This window comes from Parasteatoda tepidariorum, chromosome 12 (genome assembly GCF_982258835.1).
Source record: "Parasteatoda tepidariorum strain Cologne lab strain chromosome 12, Ptep-v5.0, whole genome shotgun sequence".
In the NCBI taxonomy this organism is placed as follows: Eukaryota; Metazoa; Arthropoda; class Arachnida; order Araneae; family Theridiidae; genus Parasteatoda; species Parasteatoda tepidariorum.
In genome coordinates, this window is record NC_141766.1 from 33,577,284 (window position 1) to 33,603,793 (window position 26,510).

The 26,510-nt window shown below is 28.2% G+C and overlaps 1 protein-coding gene across 1 annotated transcript in view; it reads left to right on the plus strand.

The window, feature by feature from the left end:
- LOC107440928 (Y+L amino acid transporter 2) overlaps nt 1–26,510 on the plus strand; it is a 56,885-nt gene that overhangs the window by 13,162 nt on the left and 17,213 nt on the right. Inside the window, exons 2-3 of the mRNA XM_043041019.3 lie at nt 19,528–19,653; nt 24,557–24,650. Coding sequence (XP_042896953.1) covers nt 19,528–19,653; nt 24,557–24,650 — 220 coding nt within the window. The remainder of the gene's footprint in view (nt 1–19,527; nt 19,654–24,556; nt 24,651–26,510) is intronic.

The window sequence follows — 26,510 nt, forward strand, 5'->3', positions numbered from 1 at the left end:
CCTGAGAAATCAAATTTTCCAAAAGTCATATTTTTTAAATTCAATTTCTCAGAAACTATTCAACAAATTAAACTTTTCCTTGGATTCTTTTGAATTCTTGTTTGGATTATTCCTCAAAATATGGAGGGGATAGCCACAACTTCGAAAATATGGTCACCATAGTTTAGTTTGAAGAGTGATTGAATGTTTATTAAATTCTATAAATTAAATTCTATAATTTAAATTCTATAAATAGTTCATTAATCCAGAATACTGAATAGTTTATAAATAATTACTACGAATTTATAGCTGCTGATAAAAAAAAATCTAAACTAATAAACGAGTCTAAGAATTTCCCCATAATATTATTTTATAGATTTCTCGACACATTTAAAAAAATTGATTTTAAATATTTTAATACAAACAAAATGAAGTTTTAATAAAAAAATTGAATGTTTTTTAATTTTTAATCAAAAATCTGTTGCTAAAAAATTTGTTTTTCCAATTAAGCTAGTTTCATAAAAGAAATTTTTTTTTAAAAATTCACTTATTTCGACTGGAAGCACCTAATAAAATTGGGGCAATGCTTACACCAATTTAATTTTGAGAAGGAGATTTATTCTTTAAAAAAATTTCCTAACAATGAAACTAAAATATTTATATTCATTTTTCTACAATTGTTAACCAAGTAAAAATATAACTTTGGTAAAACGTTTTAAAAATTAAAATTTTTTTACAATTTTCTTAAATAAGAGTTGGTGAGGGAGGTTAAAGAACCCTTGCAAAAATTTAAGGTGTTTTTGAAGTTTATTTGATGTTATTTTGAGGTGTAAAGATTGATTTGAGATTTACTGGAAGTTGAATTAAAAAACAACTTTAAAAGATCAACCTCCCAAGTTGTATGAAATTGTTTTATTTTCACCTGAGGTTGTTTTGAGGTTGATGGATATCTACTTTAGAGCAACCAGGTAAGGGAGGTTGTTTTTGAGGTGTACGGGTTATTTTTTCTTTTACACTTCAAGCAAATAAGTATATTATAGTTGCGAATGATTTCATCCGTTCTAAGCTAAAAAGTATTGCTGAGTTATATATGAGGTTGATTTCGTGAGGTGTAAATGAGGTTGAAATTGATGTTTGTTAAAGAGGTTACTTTTGGTGCGAAGCATAACCTTATTTTCCACCTCTGGTGCAGTTTTTATCTGTCAACCTCAAAACAACCTCAAAAACAGCTTTTTTTGAAAGGGAATAAGCAAGTGATTTTGAAAATTCATAATCGGAGTGAATTTTTTAATCTGAGCTCGAATATTTTACTGATTGTAATAACGAAATGATATATTTCTTAATAATGAAAGTACATGCTTCATAAATATAATAAAGTTATATGGACAAAAACAAAAACAAGAACAATTTCTTTTCTGAATCTGTTCATAACTTAACCAAGAATTTAAAAGCATGATTTAATGTGATGTTGAAGCAGTGTTTTAAATACTTTGATTGCGTGATCATTAATTTCAGGAAATTCAAATGGTCATTAACACTCTCTGCACTGGACAGTAATTGAAGTTATGTCATTTAATAGGTTTGTCCTTCAACTTTACAAAACAATTGTATATGGGCCTTCATTTTTGTAAATGTTATGTTTGCGATTACCTTGGTAGGAAGCGGTTTGAAATTTTTCAACTTGAGTACAGCTTATTCAACTTGTGTTAAGTACTGTAGGTTTTTATGTATTGTGAGGTGTACTTGCTTAACCATTTTGAAGCAGAATTTTTATTGAACATATTTTTCATAATCTTTCCATCATTCTGTATTAATTTAGGCCAAAGTATGTGAAAAATATTATATTTAGCATTTTAATAATTTATGGTTATGAAATACAGCATGAAACACCGGTGTCTTTTCCTGTGTTGAGGGTTAAATTTTCCAAACATGGCTCGCTTCCAAGCAATAATTTTTCGAATTTACAGTTATTGAGATCTGACAGAAGCAGTTATCATTCGAATTTTTTTTATTTACAAAATCAATTATTGATATATTTTTAATATAAATTTATTAAGAAATAGAGCATTAAACACCAGTGTCTTTTTCTGTCTTAAAGGTAAAATCTTCCAATCAGCTCACTTCTAAACAATAATTTTTCAAATTTGCATTATGTATATATGTATATATTTATATATGTCTCTATATATGTATATATTTATATATGTCTCTATATATGTATATATTTATATATGTATATATATGTATATATTTATATATGTATATATATATGTATATGTATATATATGTATATATATATATATATATATGTATATATATATATATATATGTATATATATATATATATGTATATATTTATATATGTATATATATATGTATATGTATATATTTATATATGTATATATATATGTATATGTATATATATATGTATATATATATATATGTATATATATATATATGTATACATTTATATAGGTATACATTTATATATGTATACATTTATATATGTATATATTTATATATATATATATATATATATATATATATATATATATATATATATATATATATATATATATATATATATATATATATATATATACAGTCACTTGTACCAAGATCTAATACTTAACTACAAAAGGAACTTTTTTAAAATAAAATTAATAAATAGCATTGCTGTTAGCATTTTAAAATCACCTAGTTCTAGCATCGACTATTTTGTATACTTAAAAAATTAAATTGAACTTTAAAATTTCATGTTTTTGGCATGTCACAAACAATGTTTCCAATAATAACTAGCTTCAAAACTTACCATAAATTTTTTAGTATCTAACTTTTATTATCTCAACCGGTGTAAGCATTTCTAGAATATACGCAGAGGGTATTATTTACAAAAACTTTGCTTAAAATAATTTTTTCTGTCTATAATTTGTTTGTCACAAGAAAATCTGTCATTTTCCTGGCTACTTTAATTTAGTGGTTTATAACCAAAATAGATAGAGCCAGCAATCAATATCTTATGTTAATAGAAGGAAATTTAATTTTTTTAGCACAAATTATTTAAAAAAACTTTACAATTTTATAGCACTTTTTTAGATAACAAGGCATTTGAATATTTTCCCTCAATTCGGTTAAAGTAAGCTAAACTCTTAATGTGTTCCTACCCAATAGTATATCCAGTTTTGTATGCTCTGACCCATGCTTTGACCCATGGGCAGATATTAAGTGCTAAATGTACCACTGCCAGAACAAGCCTGAGTGCAGATGTTAAAAGTATTGGTAAAATTTCCTGTAGATATTTCTAAATCAGACATATCAAAATTTAAAATCTTGCATTCTGAATCTATTTTGAAACTCTTATTTATAAATTTTGTCTCAATTTTAAAATGCTTTTTGATCTTTTACAGTTAAAAAAAATCAAACTTTTTAAAGAATGCTGGAAAATTAAAATGCTCATGCAGTTGGTTCAATTACTACTTCCCTTCAAAATATGTGAATAAAAAACCAGAGAAGGAATTAATTTTAAAACTTTTTATTTTAAAGGTTTTCACGAGGAAAACGTTTTGAAATTAATGTATTTCATCATTGAAGAAGTACATAAAAATGGTCATAAATATTCTATAAGTCATTTACATTTTTTAATTTCAAAGATTTAAGTTCATTTTTATTATTCTGGATTTAACTGGAAATATTATGCTTTTAGGGCTAATTCTTTTTATTATTATAGACTTTAATATTGTTATCAGGATTTAAAAAAATTGTTGAGGAAAAATTCTTAATTAAAATTATATTTTCCCCTATGTTTTAAAAATGATATAAGTTAAAATATTGAAAATTAGATGACATTTAAATTTTAAATGATGGTAATTTTTAGATTTAAATTAAATTTAAATAAGTTAAAATAATAAAATATATCTATTCTGATTGTGATGGAGTCACTTTTTATAATTTTGACTCATATTAACGTTAAAAAGTAGTTAAAAAAATTTAATAAAAAGTCTTCAAAAATCATCAAAAGCATCAGAAGTTCAATATGAAGAAAAAATGAAGTTAAGTTTCATTTTGCCTTTTAATACAGATGAAAATAAACTTTTTTTTTCTATTTTAAAGAGCATTATTTGCTTATACTTTTTTAAATATATTTAAGAATATAAATTTTCCAGATTTCTTTCTGAACCCTATTAAATAATTGTAATAAATATTCTCAGATCTTCTTCTATTTAAAATAATAAAAAATTTAAGTATGTTCACTTATGCTTGAAAAAAGTTTTACGTTCTCAGCGTTACGTACTTCGCAAGAGAAATCATTGAAAATCATGTTTTTCAAGCATTAAAGTATTAAATGCTGATGATGAAAAGTGCTTTACGGCTCGCAAAAGAAATTTTATGGACCGTTAAATGTTTGTTTGGAGACTTAGTCCTTATCAAGTGATTTTCGCATGATTATTGTTTAATTTTTATTTTTAACTTCAACTATTTTCTAGGTTCCTAAAGATATTGTTTAGCTTATATTTTAATCGCATTGAATTTTTAAATATATTGTTAAGCGTAATGTCATTTTGGCATTAGGAATATTTCCCCTAGATATTTAATAAAAAAGCTTAACAGACTGCATCACATATTAATCTTCACTTTTTCGGCCTTATTTGTATCAGCGATTAAAGTCCATATATATAAAGACTGAAAAGAGTAAAAACTGGTAACAAATAAATTTAATTTTTAGCTTTTTTTCGGGAGTAACAAAATATCCATAACCAAATTTTTTTAACCGATACAATTAATATATTGAATTGCTTCTTATCCCTAGACAAAAATTAATAGCAATGGATTGTTTATTGTTAAGAATCTATTTACTCCTCCAGAGAATTATCTATTATTGAAATAGCTTTACTACCAGTTTTTCTCTTTTTCCGTCTCGTTGTCAGGCCTGATTTGTATTCTAAATATAACTTTTTTTTGACCTGTACTTAAAGAAAAAAGAAGGAATGAAGAAATTTAAATTCTAAAAAAATGATGTTATAATTAGCTGAGACATGTGGGGTTATAATAAGGCTACGTTTATTTTTATTTAAATTGAAAAGGTAGCCGTCTCAATTTTTCTTTCTAATATACAAAGAATTTGAGGTGACAGTAGCTTTAAATAGAGTCGACTAATTTTAACCGAGGAAAAAAGCTTTGGTTTATTGATTTTTTAATGGAAACTGGGATAAAAGCTGTCTATATATCAAAAGTACTAATTTGTTTTAAAACTTTCCTTGAAATATAAAATTTAGTTGAAAAGTACTACGTATAATATAGGGGAAAGAAAAACCTATTTAGCTGGTAGTCTTAATTTCGGAAATAAAGCTGTCATAGCAATTTTAGTCCAAACTATTAATGAATCTGGAGTTCATAAAACTCAAATAAGAATGACTAAAAATAGATTTGTTAGAGAATCCCCATTATGACAATGCTATTACAGGTGTATGTGATCTTTCAGAACACAAACTTTGATTCGATGAACTAAGGTACGCACGTTTTTAGTAGATTATGTGAAAAGCTCTGGTACAAAATATAAGCAACACTTTTTTCAAAGTTAATATTTTTCCTTCAAACTGTTACTTACCATTCTTTTATAATAGGTGTTTCACAAGGTTTTTAAATTTTTTTCAAATAGCAGCGTAATAATTAGAAAGATCTTATTTGCTACATGGAAACGGTGATGCTTTTCACTAAATGAGAAAATGGGATTTGTCATTATATTGTAGAGAGTATACTATTGCATATTATTCAGCAAAATACATTTCAATGATAGTATGTAAGTATACACTATCTTCAATTGTGAGTTTGCATGTTTATTAAAATAATTATAGTTAAATTTTATAACGTAAAGTAAATTATTTTTTATCAACAGTATGTCTATAAATGATTAGGTTTAGGAAAAATTTCAAGTGTGCATTTCATTTATTTTTTCATTATCACCAATGCAACTCTAAATAATAATACTAAAATTTAATATATGTAGCCCAAATTCCATTACTTTCTCAATTTATTATTCAGTAGCTGTGTATTACAACCGCTAGTAAATACTTATAATATTTTGAGCAGCAATGGCCCAGGGGATAGAGCGTCGCCTTCCAATAAGGTGAATCGGGTACGAATCCCGGTGATGGCTGGTGGATACGAATTCCACATCCGGCTTGCATGGGCCAAAGTGCTGACGCGAAATATCCACAGTGGTAGACGCATCATGGGCTAGAGTCCCCTTGCCGTCAGGCTAATCGTGGGAGGTTCTCGTGGTCTTCCTCTCTATGCAACACAAATACGGGTTGGTTCCATCAAAACGTTCTCCACGATGGCAAATGTTTCCCAATACTTGATCCAGGAGTTTCCTTGTCTTCTGGATTGGGCTTAAAATTGCAGGGCTACGGAGGTGGACAAGGAGTAGTCGTAAGCCCAAACTTTTTGTCGGCTGTTCAACGACGGTTTTAAAGTTATATATATATATATTTTCTCAATGGCCACCTGTGTTAACATCCTTCAACTCAGACATATACAGGGCGATTTTGTTGGCCTCTCTTTCAGGGGCACCGTATTAGGTGGGCCAACGTCGCTCCCACAGTGAGGACAGATAGTTCAGAGAAGGAAAGAATATCCATGCTTTCCCGGGATTCGAACCCAGAACCTTTCTGATGCAAGGATAGTTCCCTGCCCCCTACACAACCGGTCAGCAAATTATAAAAATACAATATTATTTAGCTATAAATGAATTTTTATGCCCTTTACATAAAATTAGACCCACGAAAAAACTAAAATAGCACCCATTACTAAATCGTAGTAATTAAAAACCAATCTTACTAAATCGTAAAACTAAAATAGCACCCATTAAAATCATAGTGAAAAAAACAGCAACATTTTTACGTTTCGAAATGAATTATTTTTGTTCAATATTCATGTTCAATTTTTTTACAAAGGCTTCAAATTTTTCAATATTTAAATTTATAAATGTTAATTTTTTTTTTAGTTAAGTCTTTCAATTTTTACATAATTGAACGAAATGTTTAAAACTAATATTTTGAAAGATAAAAACAAAAACTTGATTTAGAAAAACGAAATAATAAAATATAAAATATTTTCTTTCTACTCTGAGTTCATGATTCATATTGAATGTAATGCTTAGTAACATAAAAGATGAAATCTGTTTTGGCGTCTCAAAATAATGACTTACTAAAGGTGAAGAAGCTTAACGGCGTTACTAACTCTTAAGGAGAAAAAATGGAAACATAAGTCGGGCATCTTCGAGTCAAAGAATCCGTGTTATTGGAAGATGGAGAGCATTTTACGGTATGCGCCATTTGCCACATTTCTGATATTGACTCGAAAAATAAGTTTTAAAAATTAAACTTAACCTATTGAGCGAAATTGCGTTCAAGAATGAGATAACTAGGATGTGAAAAAAATAAATTCTTTTATGGATGAGTTATACCTCAGTGCAATTATTTTCCGCAAAGTATGTAGAAATTCTACCTCAAGTACTTGACACCTGTAACAACCGGTATTCTCAGCTGTTTTTGACCATTTTATGTTTTTCAAGGATGTGATAAAGAACATTTTTTTTCAGTTTCTGTGCAATCGTTTCCGGTTGCTTTGATTGAAAAATGAAGCTATAGTACTCACATTTGAAAGTAGAATTATGGGAGATACGTACCAAAATGTCATTCTCTAAAAAAAAATTATTTTTCTTTAAGAAAAAAAAAGTTTTTCCTTGTTCAAACTAATTTAGAAAAAGTGTGCTTTTAGTACTTTTAATCTGGCTTATAGTATATACAATAAATTCCTACTATTAGCACAAATGTAATTTCTTTGTGGGCTTAAATAGTTCACTTAATTTATTTTAGTTAATGCAATGTAATTGAAAATTTAAAAACTAGTTTTAATTACATAACTACTAATTACTAATTACATGACTTCAGTTAACTTGTTTATTCTAAAAGGCAAAAACTCAAAATGAGTATTATCCATAATGTTACGTTCAATTGTACGTGATGCGATATCATGTTGTACCTTTGAAGAAATTTTCGCACTCTAAAAATAATTAAGGTGTATAAAAAAATGACAATATTTGTTCATAATAAATTAGACTAACGTTTTTCAAGATTATTAGACATATTTCACAATTCATTTAATTTATACATTGAATTAATAGAATCTTCAGAAAAATAAATAAGCGTTAAAATTCGTCTGAGGTAAAACATTCTCGGCCCTAATAACTAGATTAAAAACTTTATAAGTTTCAGAAATATTTAAATTTGAAATAACAGTTGACATGTTCTAAGAGTTCAAAAACAGGAGCCCATTCAAGAATAATCAGTCGTGAATGTGGACTCCTGTTTTTCCAGAGCTTAAAACTTGTTGCCTGTTATTTCCAATTTATATAAAAACTAAACTCAGTGGCTCAACAGCCTATGGAGGGCCAAGGCCTACTCTGCCCATCCTAATTTTCTTGATCTCTTAATCTGGGATGAAAGAGCAAATGTTCCTGTTAGATGATCACCATAACATGGAATCCCCAGTGTTTAGTCCCCAAGCCTGTTTGATACTCATTTTAACGACCCACTGAAGGGGTGAAAGGCTGAGTCAACCTTGCCTGGTCCGAGTATTGAACCCCGAACTTGTGGCAAGGGAGTGCGAGGATCACAACTCAACAAACTGGTGTTGATTTGTACTATAAAGCTTTTCAATATCTAGTTTTATTTGAAATTTTTTGATTTTTGAGTGAAACCAATTTTTGAAAAGCTGCGGCACAAAAAACTTATTGCATTTCAACACTCATATTTATTCTAGAAAAACGCGAGCAATTTAATTTCCTCAAAAGGAAATTTTATAAATTATATGTATGCTACAATCCCTAAAGATATTATTTACGTATTTCTTATATCTTTTCCTTAGTTTTTTCTTTTTTTTTAACTTCTTGTTTCAGAAGAGTGTATATTTCTTGAAAAGTATGGACTTTTAGAATAGTTACCAGAAGAAAAAACTTTCAAGTTGTGAAGATAATGGAGTTTCTTTTAAAAGAAAAAGATTTTGTTTTTTACAACTCCATATTTTTTAAACCCAAACTTTCAATAATTCCACAGAATATTTTAAATTAATATTAAACTGAAAGTTACTTTTCTAAACTGTTTTTACTCAGAGAGAGTTTGGAATACTTTCGCTATTCCTAGTTTATTCATCGCTCTATGAATGTAGGAAAAATTAATTCGAGAGTTAAGTTCTGTCTATACTTAACTTAAAGCAAACTACTGAAAGCAAACTATACTTAAAGCGAACTATACTTAAAGCGAACTATACTTAAAGCAAACTATACTTAAGGCAAACTATACTTAAGGCAAACTATACTCAAAGCAAACTATACTCAAAGCAAACTATACTTAAAGCAAACTATACTTAAAGCAAACTATACTTAAAGCAAACTATACTTAAAGCAAACTATACTTAAAGCAAACTATACTTAAAGCAAACTATACTTAAAGCAAACTATACTTAAAGCAAACTATACTTAAAGCAAACTATACTTAAAGCAAACTATACTTAAAGCAAACTATACTTAAAGCAAACTATACTTAAAGCAAACTATACTTAAAGCAAACTATACTTAAAGCAAACTATACTTAAAGCAAACTATACTTAAAGCAAACTATACTTAAAGCAAACTATACTTAAAGCAAACTATACTTAAAGCAAACTTTACTTAAAGCAAACTTTACTTAAAGCAAAATATTTATCATTATTTATGAGACACCCCAGTGATTATTTAAAAAAAAAAAACGCTTGTTTTTAACAAGAATTTTTATTAAACATGTTATTAAACATTTTTATTAAACATTAATTTAGGTCAAAATAAGTGCTAAAGTATTACTTTAGCATTTATTTATCGTTTTATTTTATTTAGCATTTATATTTAGCATTATATTTAGCATTTTAATAATTAATGGTAATGAAATATATTACTAAACACCGTTGCAATTTTCTGCATTAAAGGTAAAATTGTCCAAACAATATTTTAAAATTTGCAGTCATTTAGATATAAGATAAAGGTTATTCATCATAGAAATTTTTTTAATTTACAAAATCAATTATTAAATTTTTTAATATGAAGGAAAAGAAAAATCAAACTACTTTTTTGTATTTTATATTTCAGTACAAATATAATTCCTATGATTTAAAAGATTTTTTTTAATGACTATTAGACTTTTTTTATCATTAAATACGAAAAATTGCTTGTAATTACAGCGTCAGAAAAAATATATAGCAAAGAGACTCCGGTGTCTCATGTGCCTTAGGGTTAAGTTCGTTGAAAAGCAGTAAAAAATCTTATATTTATTCTGACATCTTGCTACATTATTTACAGTGATTTATAATTACTACTCGTTATATAAATTTTCCTTAGTCCGTGTTAAAAAATCTTATTAAATGTTTAAAATTGATATCGAAAGAAAGAATAAAAGCGCTTATAAGATATCTCTTTGTAACTCTTTGACGCAGATGGGACACGATTGCATCTTTTATATATATTTTTCAGACCCTATAATTACGTGCAAAAATATATATTGATATTTTTCAATTATAAAAAAAGTTTAATAGTTACTTAGAAAAATCTTAGATTATTGGAATTTGTTCCAAATTATAATATCAAGAAAAATTGGTTTGAAAATTATTTTTTCCTTCATATTCAAAAATTTATCAATAACTGTTTTTCTAAATAAAAGAAATTTAGCTGATTAATAATTGTTTCTCTTAGATCTAAATAACTTCAAATAAGGGCAAGTTTAAAAAGGTATTGTTTAGAAGTAAGCCATGTTTTAGAGATTAACATGGAAAACGTAGCAGAAGACAACAGTCTTTCTTGTTGTACTTTATAACCATAAATTATTAAAATGCTAAATAGAATATCTTAATTTATTTTGACCTAATTAATGCAAAATTATTAAAAAGTACAAAAAATATGTTTAAACAAAATATCGGCTTTCAAGGGTTAAGAGCTAAGAAGGGATGAAAACCATTAAATGCTTTTCATCCCTTTTTAGCTCTTAAACAGCTTAAATCTCTTCATTCCTTCTTAACTCTTAAAAAGCTCAACTTAGCTTAAAACCAGTTGAGTTGAGGTGCTTAACAATGGTTCTTAGTATAAAGCAAATGCATTTCAGTAAAACTTTAAAAACTAGTTTTTATTCCTTAATCCTTCTCTCGACTTCTATACTAACTGATCCATGTTTCTAAATTTTTTTTCACTAAAATGCCAATTTTCTACTTTAATAGTTTAAAGTTTTTAATACTTTTTTGGAAGAAATCCAAATATATATATAGTATGGGCAATCTGTGCAAAACACCCTGCATATTAGCTTTGGGATATTGTAATGTAAAATTACGTATCTAATATAATTTCTCTTTTTCAACCATGTAAAATAAGGTACCTGTATAATTTTCTTTAAATTGTAAAAATTCAATTTAGCGTGGTAAAAATTAAAATATTTTTTGTAAAAGAGTTTAGTTTTAACAAACTTATTTCCAAATCGGTTTTAAAGAGATTGAAACCTTAATTATTACTTAATTAATGTAACTAATTCTAAAAAAGAATTAGGTATTTCGTTTTTACCGTGAAGTAGTTATATTTATCATTCACAACAGCAAAAATAAACTAACAGCTGTGGGTTTTTGTTGGTACTTCGTCCGCATAAATTAAACATTATCTTTCTCATTTATTGTTTTTCCAATAATTTTTTCGCTACTTTAATTTCTTCAAATAAATGTCAAAAAAAGTTAAAATTATTCACGACAACTGTGACTTTTTTTCAGAAGAGGTTTACATTTTTCTAAATCAATTTCCTTAAAATTGTAAATTCAACATTATACATTAATTGTTTTAATTTTTGCTCCCCGACTATAAAAAATACTAATTAGACCTTTTTATATTATAGCTCACTAGAACAGTCTTTTTTTTTTCTCAAGGCGCTATCATTTTGCATCAGAAGTTTACTCAACTTTTTTCCTGTTCTTGACAGGATTAATATCGGATAGTAGTAACCATGGAAACCAGGAACTATCTTCGCCCTCACAACTCCCACCCGCACTGCGTTCACGAACATGACGTCATTGACCTCCCACGCTTCGACATTTTCCTAAAAATAAGTCATTCATATTCGCCCATGTGATAATTCCGGAAAGCCCTAGTTTTTCCTGCCATATGTTAGTTCAAGCAATAAAAGCAATTAGGCTTTTCAAGTATTTACACTTTATTTTAATTGTCGTAGATTTTCTTGAAACTAAATGGAAATGGGAATAAGTGTCCATAAATCATGAAATATATGTGATGCAAACTATGAAGAAAATATAAGACAAATTTTCATAAAAGGACGCTTTTAATTCACTGACGAATTTTAAAACTAATTACTTTAAAAATTTCCATGTCATAAATGATCCAGAACAAAAAAGTTACATAAGCCCTATATTGCGTATAAGGGCATGTGACATAAAGCATGTGACTTCCCGCATGTGACACACTATGGTAAAATATATTTAACCCCTTGACGTAGATGGGACACCGGTGTCCTTTATATATTTTTACATTTTACGTTCTAATTACAAAAAAAATAGATATTTTGGCATTTTTATTATAAATAAAGGAAAAAAAGAGAAATAAAGAAATTTCTAAAGAAATTTATTAGATTATCAGAATTATATTTGTACTAAAATATAAAATCCAAGAAAGATCGTTTGAAAAAAAATGTCTCAGTCAAGTTCAAAATTTTATTAACACGTTGAATGCCGCGTCAGCCATCGGTGGCTGACACTGAACTTTCCATTTAGGACGCGTCAACCACCGGTGGCTGACACTGAAATTACATTTAGGCCGCATCAACCATCGGTGGCTGACACTGACCTTTCACATAGGCCGCGAAAAACAGCTGGCTGACAGCGTATAACATGATATAGAACTATAAAATTTACTCTCTTTCATGGAATTGCAGTCCCGCAGTGGACTGATCGTTAAGACACGGTTCCCAGCAGATCACCGAAGTCAAGCATCACTGGCTACGGTCAGTGTGCGGGTGGGTGACCACTTGGATCAGTCTGCGTAGGGACCGAGGGTGTGCGGTATTGGTCCTCGTTAAACTGTGCTACCGTAAAGTGCTCGACTTCGCGCGTAGGTCGTCGGGCTACCGAAGCGGGGGTGCCATCCCTTCCACAGAGGATCAAAATTGTGATGGCATGTCTTCGGATCATCCTCCGGGATGTTTCTCAGACCGTCGCCAATAGCCCATTGTGCAGCTCTAGTGCGACGTAAAGTAACAACAATCATGGAATTGCAGAAAATTTATTCAAAATTTACTTCTTAGTTTAATGAATTCAATTTAGTAGATTTTTATCCACCACTATTTTGAAACAATTCGTATGCTTACATAATTCACCACTTTTTTCAGATATGTTATGCTAAACCTTTTATAAACTAGCAAAATCTGTTTATATTTGCAAATTTAGTTTGTAGTTATTTACCGTGTAGCCAGCCATGTAAAATTAGCGTGGCATTCAACGTGTTAATTATTTATTTAATAAATTGAAGAAATTTCAATGATGGACTGTTTGTGTTAGATCTAAATAACTGCAAATTTGAAAAATTATTGTTTGAAAGTGAGTCGAGTTTGGAAGATTTTACCTTTTACGCATAAAGACACCGGTTTTTTATAACCATAAAATGTTAAAATGCTATATATAATAATTTTCACTTATTAATACTTAATACTAAATATTGAAAATGTGTGAAAAATATATTTAATGAAAATAAAAGCATAAAAGTGTTAAAATCTAAATCTACGAGAACTCTTCAAATATCAATAGAGTTCCTCAATTATGTTAACTGAATTCACACCTTTTCTCTGCGCCTCTAAAATTTCAAAGTTGCTGCAATTATTTTTTTTCCTTTTGTAATGCGAAATATAGTTTTTAGGAACAACTTCAACACACATAAAATATTTGAAATTGAAAATTTACTAATGTATATACATATTGTGGCATGTTACACTTGTTGCCTGCGAGTACATGACTATCCTATTGTTCAGCATGTAACTTGTTTTGCGCACTACACATGGATTATTGCAATTTGCTATCATAATTACAACAAAAAAATCTTTACGTTTCTTTAGGAGTTATTTCATATATTTAATAATATTTAAATGAAACTATCAGAACGATTAAAAAAAAATATATTTGCAAAGTATCAGTTAATTTTGACAAACATCTCCCCAGAAGCCATGATGGCCCGATCAAAAGATGGTTTCAGTTAAATGCGTTTTAACTTTTGAATAATCCTTCAAAAATGTATCGTCGGTTACTGTTTTATTCTGGACAAAGATTGAAAAGCATGTTTACGAAAATGGACGTAGCTCAAAATGGGTGTTTTCGAAAATGGGCACAGCTCAAAAGGCGTGTTTTCGACGATGGACGTAGCTCAAAATGCGTTTTCAAGAAAAGGGAAATAGCTCACAAAGCGTGTTTTTGAAAATGGACGCAGCTCAAAATGCGTTTTTTTTTTTAAAGGGAAACAGCTCGAAAGGCGTGTTTTCGACAATGGGCGCAGCTCAAAATGCGTGTTTTTGAAAATGGACGAAGCTCAAAATGTATTTTTAAAAAAATGAAAACAGCTTGTAATGTTCAACCTAAATTTAACAACTAAGCGAGGAATTTCGAACTTCTTTACTTTTTTAAATACTAAGCCAAATTTCTACGAGGCAAAGTCCCAGATTTGGAGTCTGGGTAGCTGGATGTATTACAGATATTACTTTATACAGGCATTTCTTCGTACTCAAAACTGTAAACGACAGTGATTTTAAAAGATTCCAAATTCGTGCGAAGTCAATTTAATATAGCTGTTATAAGTTTATTAGACCCGCGACGACCTTGTAAAAAGGACTATTGACTTCAAATATCTTTTAAGAAGAAAACCGATTTCAAAAAATGTGGTAAGTTATTAAGACGAATAAGACATCACGATATTAATTTATTTGGATACATTAGTTTTTTTTTATTTTTTAGAGAAAAAAAAATAGGGAAATTTTAAAAAGCGCAATCAAATGCTATGTCCATGTCCTTAAATAGCCATGTCCATTTTTTAACAATATACAATACAGTGATAAGTACACTATACAACAATATACAATACACTATATATACAGATATCCTTATCTAGAGGAAATTGAGAGGATGACTGGAAGCCAAATATCTCCCGTCATCAGGATAAAATTGAGAGGAGATAGGTGATAATGAGAAAAAAATTCAAATTTTGGACAATTTTAGATGGTCAGATTCTAACTGGATTCGTCAGATTCTAACTTCATTGATTTTCCTTCGTTTATATAGTAGCTTAACGCTTATATATCATTGATGACGATATGTATTATATATCGTCCTCAAAATAACCGAATGGAAAGCTATAGCTAAATATAGGATTTTAAGGAAGGTCAAGACCCACACAGGGTTGTCGCACCGCCGAGAAAGGAAGGAAGGATATAATTATTTGCAGTTCCTAATGTAATTTTAACTTTATTTTTGAAAAGGGTTTCATAAAATATATATTAAAATTTGTTAATTACAAAACACTCTTTATAAAAATAATCTTGAGAATGGTTAAATTGTTATTAAAGTATTTCAAACTAAAAATATTTTTCTGGTTTTCTAATCAAATTTGTAATAAGACATTAAATATATCGTTATTGCTTTCCCTCTCAAAGTAATTGATTTAAAGTAAAAGGTTCAATTTTCTTTTGCCTCATCTTTTTTCCTTTTAAAGAAACTTTTAGCAAGGATTTATTCGGAAAAGGTGTCTTCTTTCTTTTTCTTTGCTTTCTTTTTAGTGTTAGGAAGAAAGGATGAATGCTTTTCGGTAACTTCTATTGGGTAATCTATTTCCTTTTCGCTAAGAATTGATTTACTGGGTGGTTCATTTAACCAAGATGCTCAAAGGTTTTATGTCGAAAAAAAGACATAATGGCGATAATATCTAAAATAAACATGTTATGTTTAATTATACGAGAGTAATATACACTTTTTTAACTAAAACTATTTTGTTAATGAATGCATAGCTGTTATTTATTACGCTTTTTATGGACGTGTTTTTTCAACGGAAGCAATATTTATGCATTAATATTTAATTTTTAGATTTTAACTTCTATTAGGTAATCTATTTCCTTTTCGATAAGAATTAATTTACTGTAAGTTTCATTTGACATAAAGGTTTTGTCTAAAAAAAGCTTAATGGCGATAATATCCGAAATAAAACACGTTATGTATAATTCTCCGGTAATATGAGTAAGTAATATATCCTTTTTTTAACTAAAAGTATTCTGCTAATTAGTGCATAGCTATTTATTTTTTTGGAAGCTACTTAATGCATAGCAATTTATTTTTGCTAATTAATGCATAGCTATTTATTTTTTTAATGGTATCAAATTTAATGCATTAGTTTCAGATTTTATAAATTTTAAAAAAGTAATTTTGATTACCACAGAGATTATAAATATTTAGATTTGCAGATTTATAAAAGATTTGAAAACAATGCCGAGGTGTATTAAAAAGTAATGTTTTGTTTTAAGATCCGCTTCTTTTAATTGAGTATCCGAATAATTTCACTGCTTTGTGAAAATCATTAGTAAAAAGTTGGCAAATTTGTTAATATTTTCAAGCAAATCCTTAAATTTGAATGAAAATTTACCCAAAATAATTTAAAATTCTCATGGTTCGTTGAGGTAATAGCCCAAAAAAGCCTCCTGAAACCAAGGTAACTCAATCTTTATTTCATTTGATCGATTTACTTCGATTGATTTTGATTTGATTTACTTCGTTCGAAGAATCGCTCGATCAGTTCAAATAGAAAGCTTAACTCTTTGCTTGATATGGAACACCGGCGTCCCTTTTATGTGTTTTTTTTCTGAGGCTGTAATTTCAAGCAAAAATATATATCAGTATTTTTTTTTTTATATAAAACAATCTAATAGTTTCTAAAAAAAGTTAGATTTTGGGATTTATATTTGTACTAAGATATAAAAATCAAAAAAGTAGTTTGAAAAATATTTATTTTTCATTCATACTAAAAAATTTATCAGTAATTGATTTTACGAATTAAAGAAATTTCAATATGAATAATTTTGAAAAGTTGCTGTTTGGAAGTTAACCGTACTTGGAATAATTTACCTTTAACGTAGAAAAGAAAAGAAAAAAAAAACGCCGGTGTTCCTTGCCGTATTTCATAATCAAAAAGTATTAAAATGGTAATTATAATAATTTTCACTTATTTTGATTTAAATTAATACAAAATAATGAAAAAAGTATAAACAAATATGGTTAATAAAAATTCTGAGTCAAAGGGTTAACGTTATTTACTCTTCGCACTGATTGTTAATTTGAGTGCGCAAAAACAGTGCGCAAAAAATAAATGGATGACCCTGATTAACCATTTGACCGAATATGCTCAAATTTTATATTTTACCATTTAAAATTACATTCTTTAAAATGATGCAAAAATTTGCACTCTTTACAGTTCAAAATTTTTTCGACTATTAAATAAAATAATAAAAAATAATAGATGTTTACTAAAAGCTATATTTTGTGTGGAGTTATCGTTGCGAAGACACATTTAATTATTTTCAAAATTAATTTAATAAAATAATTTAGTATTTTTTCAAAAACGAATTTAATAAACAAATTTAATAATGTACAAAAATATTTCAATTCGCTTAAAAAGTTCTCGAGATATGGCAAAATACGCAAAAAGTAAAATTAACATTAAGAGGTCCAAACATTGGAGCGCTCTTCTGACCAAACTATTTGAGACAATATTTCCAAGATTGCAGCTACCCCCTATATTTTTGGGATCAGAAATCCAAATCCGTCGAAGAAAATGTATGTTTCATTAGGAGAAAGTACGTTTTTGTGTCTGATTTCGTAACTTTAAATATCGTCTGTACTAATTAATTAGCATATTTGAGGTCACCCCCTCGAACCTTTAAGATTGATTCCTATATTGTGATGATACGATCATTACATCAAAAGTTATTTAAGGTGGTTCGTTTTTTATTTTGCGCTCTGTGCGTTACATGAAAAACGGCATTTTTATTCCTAGATTAGAATTTGACCTTATAAGCAAACTCTAAATTTTTATTTAAATACCTATTATTTCAGTCTTCAAAGCGTTTCAAACACAAAACTTTGTAAAATAAAATATTTAAATAACTAAAAGAATAATTAAACTAAATTGCTTTATATATTCTGATACATTAAAAATGAGAAGAATTAGCAAATTAATAAATTTACTTTTTTAAAAGCATTTTCAATCATATATTAGAAAGGTTAGGTTAAAATTTAATTTAAGTAGTTTTTACGAAAATAAACATCAGTATTGTTATAGAATTTAAAAATCTATTGTACTTATTTTTTTTTTTTAACCTCTGGCAATATTGTCTGGTAAACTTAATCATTTAAATCGGCAATCACTTGGATCGATTGCAGATATCCAATTTTTTCCATAGCAACGAAGTTTTTTTCTTATCGCAGAGCAAATAAGTAAACATTTGCTGCAAACTTACTTAAATTGTAAGAATAAAAATCTAATAGCCCCAAAGCAGTTATTTTTAGACAATTACTACATTTATGTTTGGATTTATTGGCTTCTGTTAAGGTCAAAGTTATTTAATAAAAGTCATGTTACTTCTCAGAAAAGTAAATTAATAAGTTATATACACTTTATGTAGGCGTCTGAACATCAACTATATCACTTATATCAACTACTTTAGAATCGGATCTAAAAATCAAACGTTATTGTCAACTTTTTATAGTTATTTAATTCACTGTTTTTTGTCTCGTAAATGTGTACATAAATCTATGTGTACATAAGTCAAGCAAATCTATAAATATATTTTTTACAGTTCTCTGATTATATGGCTACAACATTACGAAATCCAATCTAAAAACTAAATTTCAAGGTTTCAACTATTCAGTTTATCTATTCGAAAAACATATGCACAAATATTCCAATTTTGATTTATAATGTAAACAAATTGAAAAATTTATGTTATGTTTGTGTTCTGTTATTCTGTTATTCTGTATTCTGTTATTCTGTATTCTGTATTCTGTTATTCTGTTATTCTGTTATTCTGTTATTCTGTATTCTGTTATTCTGTTATTCTGTGTTCTGTTATTCTGTGTTCTGTTATTCTGTGTTCTGTTATTTTGTGTTCTGTTATTCTGTATCCTGTTATTCTGTATCCTGTTATTCTGTATCCTGTTATTCTGTATCCTGTTATTCTGTATCCTGTTATTCTGTATCCTGTTATTCTGTATCCTGTTATTCTGTATCCTGTTATTCTGTATCCTGTTATTCTGTATCCTGTTATTCTGTATCCTGTTATTCTGTATCCTGTTATTCTGTATCCTGTTATTCTGTATCCTGTTATTCTGTATCCTGTTATTCTGTATCCTGTTATTCTGTTATTCAAACAGGTGTTGTTCTGTATTTTTCAGGTTTGCTTACGTTCGTAAATTGCTGGGATGTAAAATGGGCAACAAGAGTTCAAGATTTGTTTACATATGGGAAGTTGATAGCCCTTATTGTTATCATCACTACAGGCTTCATAGAATTATTTAAGGGTGAGATTTATATCCATTTTTACAATGTTACAATATTTTAAGCGAAATGCATTTAATGTTACAAAAGGCTTAAGGTAATATAACGAAGAGCCACAGTTTCAAATTGTTCAGGCGAATGTGTTTAAAATCGTGTCTGGTGAAAAGCACTCTACTGGTGAAGAGTTGGAGGTAGCGAGTTCGATCTTGGTTGCTGATCAAACTTTTAACGGAGCAAAGGTGCAAGTTAAGTCAGTCTTGCTTGAAAATACTCTTATCGGTGGTGGTGCTGCAGATAGGAGAAAAAGGTGACAGCTCAGACGCTGTCTTTGTCATTTAACCTGAGTCAAAATTACGTGGCATTCCTACCATGGATATTAAAAGACTGTAATTAAAACGGGGTTCGATAATGTGGTGAAAAGCAATAGGACTTCCGTACAGACAAAAAAATATTTTTGTGTATTGTGCTGTTAATTAGAGATAAACATGGGAACTTATAAATTACCTATCTGGAAACAATACAAATGAATAGCTTGAAGTATTAATTTCGCCTTTAAAAAAGTGAGGATTAGCACATTCTGCTCCTAGCCCTTCAAATAGAATTAAATTCTATTCTGTACATATATAAAAAAAGTATGCTAAATTTTAAAGTAGTTAGGCATGAAAAATAAATATTTGTACTAGAACAATCGACGAAATTTGAGAAGTATAAATATTTGTGCACTAAAGTTGCAAATAAGAAATTTTTAGTGAAATTTGAACTAATTTTAAGAGCTTAAAAACATTCCTTTTTTGATATTCAGCAAAAAACTCAATTAGAAATACAGTAGTTGTCATTCCACACTGAAAGAAACACACGTTATTATAGCAGATTGGTTTACAACATTTTTTGAAATATAGATTAGGCTATCATTAATGTAAACAATATTATAAATTGAACTGGACTTAAATTACATGTTTAAATTTATTACTGATTGGCTTTAAATAAAAAAATGGAGTATGAAACAATTATCAAAAAGTATTTTGAAAAAATCGAACACTAGATGTTAAAATAGTTTTTAAGTGAAGCATTTTGATATTAAATACTTTTCATTGGAACAAGTATAAAGTTGTTAATAGCAAAAAATTCCTTAGATCTGTTTCAGGAAATAAAACTTCTTATAATCAACTTTTAATTAAAATTTTTATATCACTATTACTCTAACAGATTCTTTGTTTCAATGGTTAAAGGAAATTAATTGCTGTTAAGAAAAGAATTTGATATGTATGTCTTAGATTTCTTATCCCATGAAAATACTGTCTTCTTAAATTGATAAGAAATAAAGAATCGTGTACAAGTGTTTTATCAGTAATCGATTGATCTAAATATAAAGATAATTAACGTTAATAATTGATAAGAGAACTTCACGGAGCTATTTTGTGCTACTCAGATGTTACTCATTGAAAAATTTAATTTAACGCATATACTTAAACATGACTTCAAGGACAATGTAAGCACAACATGTATAGTTGATATATTTGTTTTTGTTAATTTGGCTTTACAAAACTATTTTCTACTAAAAATATAATCTGATTTATCTTCGTTACATACATCGTTTTCTTTGATTAAAATAATAAGAAAAGGTAAGCAATTCACTGTTAGAATTTTCATTCTGAAATTATGGTAAAATACAGGCAACAGTCGATCTATTCGATTAACCGCAAAGTTTACAGTAATTTTTTTTTCACCTTTACGGTTTTGAAACCGTTTACAACTAGTATGGTTATAAGACCATGAATATAAAACTGTTTTCTTTAACCATTTATAACTAGCAGGGTTTCAAAACCATAGAAACGAAATTTAACTGGACATAAAAGCTAGGTTCTTCGTTAGGTAATGGGCATTGTAAAGTGAAGGACACTAAAAATTCTTCATGTGTTGAAGGGAATGGAGGAAATATTGTAAGGTCAAAGCTGAGACTCTAACCCCAGTTTTGTCGAGATTGACATTTTGTCGAGATGACTTTTATTAACTATATTTAGAAACAATTTATCCTTATTTACATATGAACAATTTATCCTTTATTAGCAATGTATAGAAACAAGGTATCTTTTACTAACGAAACACAAACAAGCTCTAATAGAAAAAAAAGTTTTTTTTTGTATAACATTTGGTTTATGAAATCCATTGATTAACTTAACTTAAAAACGTACTATCTTTTGCGTTTGTTGCAAGGCATCAGATTTTGACTATCCCGTTATTTAAATCTGTATTGATTTTATTTTTGTATTGGGAATAAGTAAATTTCATTTGTTAAGGTTTGAATAGCAAAATGTGATTTATTTTATAACTATTTCGAGAAAAAATAATTTAATAGTAAAATTAGTTTGTTTTAAGTTTTAAAATAAATTAAATGAGTAAATATGTAATGTGTTAAAAATATTTCATTCTAGAAAGACCTAAACTGATATTTTCTTTAAAATAATTTTCGGAGAAAAAATTATTTTCAGATGTTCCTTATTATTCGATATGTATAAAATGAGGACAGGTATGTCAAAATGTCACTTGATCAGATTATCACTTAGGAAATTAATCAAATAATGTGACTTGATCAGATTTTCACTTAGGAAATTAATCAAAAATGTGACCTTATCAGAATATCACTTAGGAAATTAATCAAAAATGTGACTTGATCAGAATATCAATTACGAAATTAATAAAGAAATGTGACTTCATCAGAATATCACTTCAGGAAATTAATCAAAAATGTGACTTGATCAGATTATTACTTAAAAAAATGCCCCCTGAGAGGTACTCCAGTTATATCATATAAGGATTTCACTATTTTTTTTAAATAGTTACTGATTTCGCATTTTTTAAATGTCCATTTTTTAATTTTGGAAATTTTCTGACGTTGATTCTCAATTCCAAAATACAGAAGATACCAAATTGGAAATTAAAGACAAATATGCAAAATTTGTATTTGAAAATAAAATGAAATTCAGCTTTTATGATATGTCATTTCGTATTTGATCGTTCATATTGTGTGGTATATCCATTTTTCGTATATTGTATCCACCAAAAATTTGAGTCTTTAAATTGGCAATGTAATAATTCTATTTTTTTAATTGCTGAAAAACGTATTTAATGAAAAGAACACCGACATGTTTATGTAGGTAATAAGATGCTTCTGTGCGCTGCATTGTTATAGCGTGAAAATTTTGGAAACTTGTGAACAATTTGATATAAAAATATCACCTTGAAAAAAGTTTTTTTTTTTTTTTTTTTTTTTTTTTTTTTTTTACTATATTGCCACAAGAGCCGCGATGACTCAGGGGATAGCGCGTTCGATTTCCAATGAGGTGAACCGGGTTCGAATCCCATCAACGGCTAGTTGATACGAATCCGGCTTGCACCGGCCACAGGGCTAACGTAAAATATTCTCACTGGTAGACGGATCAGGGGTTAGTTCCTTTGCAGTCAGGCTAACCGTGAGAGGTTCTCGTGGTCTTTCTCTCTATGCTCCTCTCCAAATGCGGCTTAGTTCCATCAAGAAGTCCTCCACGAAGGCAAATTTCTCTCAATACTTGATCCAGGAGTTCTCCTGTCTTCTGGATTGGGTTCAAAATTACAAGGCTACAAAGTTGAACATTAGTAGTCGTAAACCCAAAAATTGGGTCTTCATATTACCGAACTCTCCAGCTATTACTGAATTTTGTAGTTTCAGAAAGTATTTTTTCAAATGTCATTTATTAATATTTTAATTTATTAGAATTCAAAGAATTTTGCTTATCATTACATGCAAATAGTTTTTAGACAGATATATAAAATGCTAGATTAACAAATGATCATGTTTTAAAGTTTCGATAAAATTTTTATGAAAAACCTTTTTTTTTTTTAAATTTTCTGCTGTAGCTTAACTGCCACTGAAAAAAAAACATTTTGTATCAGCCTCAAAAGTTGGAGGGTATATTAAACAGGATAACATGATTATAAAATAGTATTTTACTTTGTATATAAACATTGGGCACAAGTTATACAGCAATTTTTTATAATCTAAACTCCTATTCTGTTTTTTTTTCATTGATTAAAATTTATAGACAAAATTAGCCGAAATTTTCGCAAGTCTTAGACATATAATCATTTTTTAGTCACCCACATAGATTTCTTGTTATAGAAAAATGTATTTTTTACTGTTTGTTGAAATTTAAATGAAGTGTAAAAAAGTCCCCATTATATCCCCTCATTATTTCATAGATCTCCATATAGTTACGTTAACGTGACTTACAACATCTTAAATTTTGCAATTTTAAATGAAGAAATTCAAAAATTTTGACAAAATCGGTCTAAGTGTTCTTAAAAAATCAAAGTTTAGGTAAAATTCATGAAAACCCGATCATTAGATCCAAAAGTTATTTGGGAGCTTAATTGTTTAGTTTGTGCACAGTACATTTATACTAAAAATTAAATTTTCGTTCAGCTTTTTTTTAAATTCAATAAATGATATAATTATGAAAAAAATAAAAAAGCCGAGACCACTTTATATTATAGCAGGTTCACTGCAAGAAAAAAAATGTGTCAAAATGGTTTCGAAACAAATATAGTCGAATTTGAAAACCCTATGTATTTATTACGGAATATTGTAACATGCTCAAAGCAGCATATACTTATATTTGAGCAAAATATGTGCTTTTTTGAGCATATCACTACCTTCAATAATTAATTCACGAGGCTTTCAAATTCGACTGCATCGACTTTCTATTCGACATTTCGGAGCTATTTTAACACATTTTTGACTGAAACTGATTTTCAGTTTATTGTAATGTTTGGTAAGGCAACAAAATTTTGTTTATTTAACAAATCTGATACCATAAATTTTAAATATTGTTATAAAATATTTTATGTAATATTAAAACTGATATCTATATTTATTAATTATATTTATAGGCAAAACAGAATACTTTAACTTCGATAATTCAGAAACGGATATAACGAAGATAGCGTTATCGTTCTATTCCGGGTTATTTGCGTATAATGGTTGGTAAGTGAAATTTTGAACTTCAATTTCAATTAACTATCTAACAAGTGTGAACGCCATTAAAATGATCATATTTAATAAGTTCGTTAAACATTTTTATACTTTGAAAATATTTATTCATATTTCATATTTATAATTTGAAAACTATTCGATTGAAACTATCCATTTTGAAAAGCAAAAATACTGACTAAATTTTGTGCTCTGATACGGCAATGGTTTATTTTGTACGCAACTTACATTGCAGGAAATTCTAATGATATTTCCTATTCAATTTGATACCTATTGTGTGTGTCAACAAAGTAAAACGACATTTTAATGTATTTTATCACATTGAATGATATGGCCCAACGCATTTATGCCAATGAATAATATTGCCCAATGCATTTATGCCAAGGAATAATATGGCTTCACATATTAACTAAATCGTTTCAGCCTGAAACAGAACACTTTTAGTCATTTATAATTTAACCTATTGACCAATTAGAGAGAGTTAAATATTTGACCCGTAACCACGCATAATAGTTCTATAGACTCGAGATTTCATTTTTTAAAGGTAAATTAAAAGAAAAATATTTTTGTATATTATGTTAAGGAAAAGTTAACGTTTTGTAAGCGTTTGGCAATTGGAAAAGAAATAGTAATCTTTTAGAAAACTACATAAGAGAATTCTGAAGTGCATTTTATGTATAGCAATTAGTTAAAATACACGCAGCAAATCTATCTAAATTTCCATATATAGTTTTTAAACATCTCCCTATCAGAATATGATTTGATTCAGTTTCTCCAAAGCAAATTTTATTTAGCAAGGAGGCAAAAATTCTTTTTTTTTAAATGTAGCTAAATAATGATTTAATAACGTATCTATAAATAGAGAAACTCGATTAACATAAATTTTAAAAGCTCTTTTAAAATTAATTGAAGTTGTTTAGCTTTATTCATATTTCAAGCTTTAATTCTGTATTTTTTATAAAAACTAAAATATGCTTTTTGATCATGACTGTAGATTGAGGTTTGTACGTTTAGAAAGTTCAAAGAAGCCAGCTGCAGAAGATACCAGAAGCCTTTCTCATTACCTTAAATATATATTTTAAAAATTATACGTGCAAAAACTGAAATAAAGTATTAAGGGTCAAAAATTCAGTATTTAAATTTGGAAATAAATAAATGCTATTTAAACTTAATGAATCTCTAGTGAGGTTGGAAAACATTGAAACATATTTGGTTGCTTGAAGTAACAGGGAAGACTAGAAAGGGGATTACGCTGCTTTGAAAAAAAATCTTTTTTATTTTGCACACACTATTTCTGTTGATTCATATACAAAATAGCATCCTGAATTCGAATATGAATCGGGTTTTTGCACCACACTAATTGTTTATTGGGAACACCTCCTTCACTTTATCATTTCATTGGCCATGAATTGATGGTCATGACCGTGATTGATGGCCATGAATTTGATTTAGAGGAAGGAAAAAGGATAATTTTAACCATTGCATTTCTTTTGACGACCCAGAGAGAGAGAAAGAATTCAAAAACGTAAGCAGTTGGCAAGTAGAAGATTTCGAAGAAATTACTACCTTAAAAATAAAAAAATCATTAAGAATTTTTTTTTTTGCAATTTCAAAACTTATTTTCTATATATTCCAGTTTCTTGCCAAATCTGTTCATGTTTCAATCATTTCACCTCTCCAGCCTCTACTACCATTTTCTAGACCCCTAGGAGATGTTTCAAAGCTTTCATAAGGAAGTTTGCAAGATTCAATGAGCGAGGGCTTCCTGACATTCTTTCGCCACTTGCTTTTAGCCAAAATTGGGGTTTAGAATTCATATTATTGAGTGCTGGGGGAAAAAAAGGAAGGCTAAAA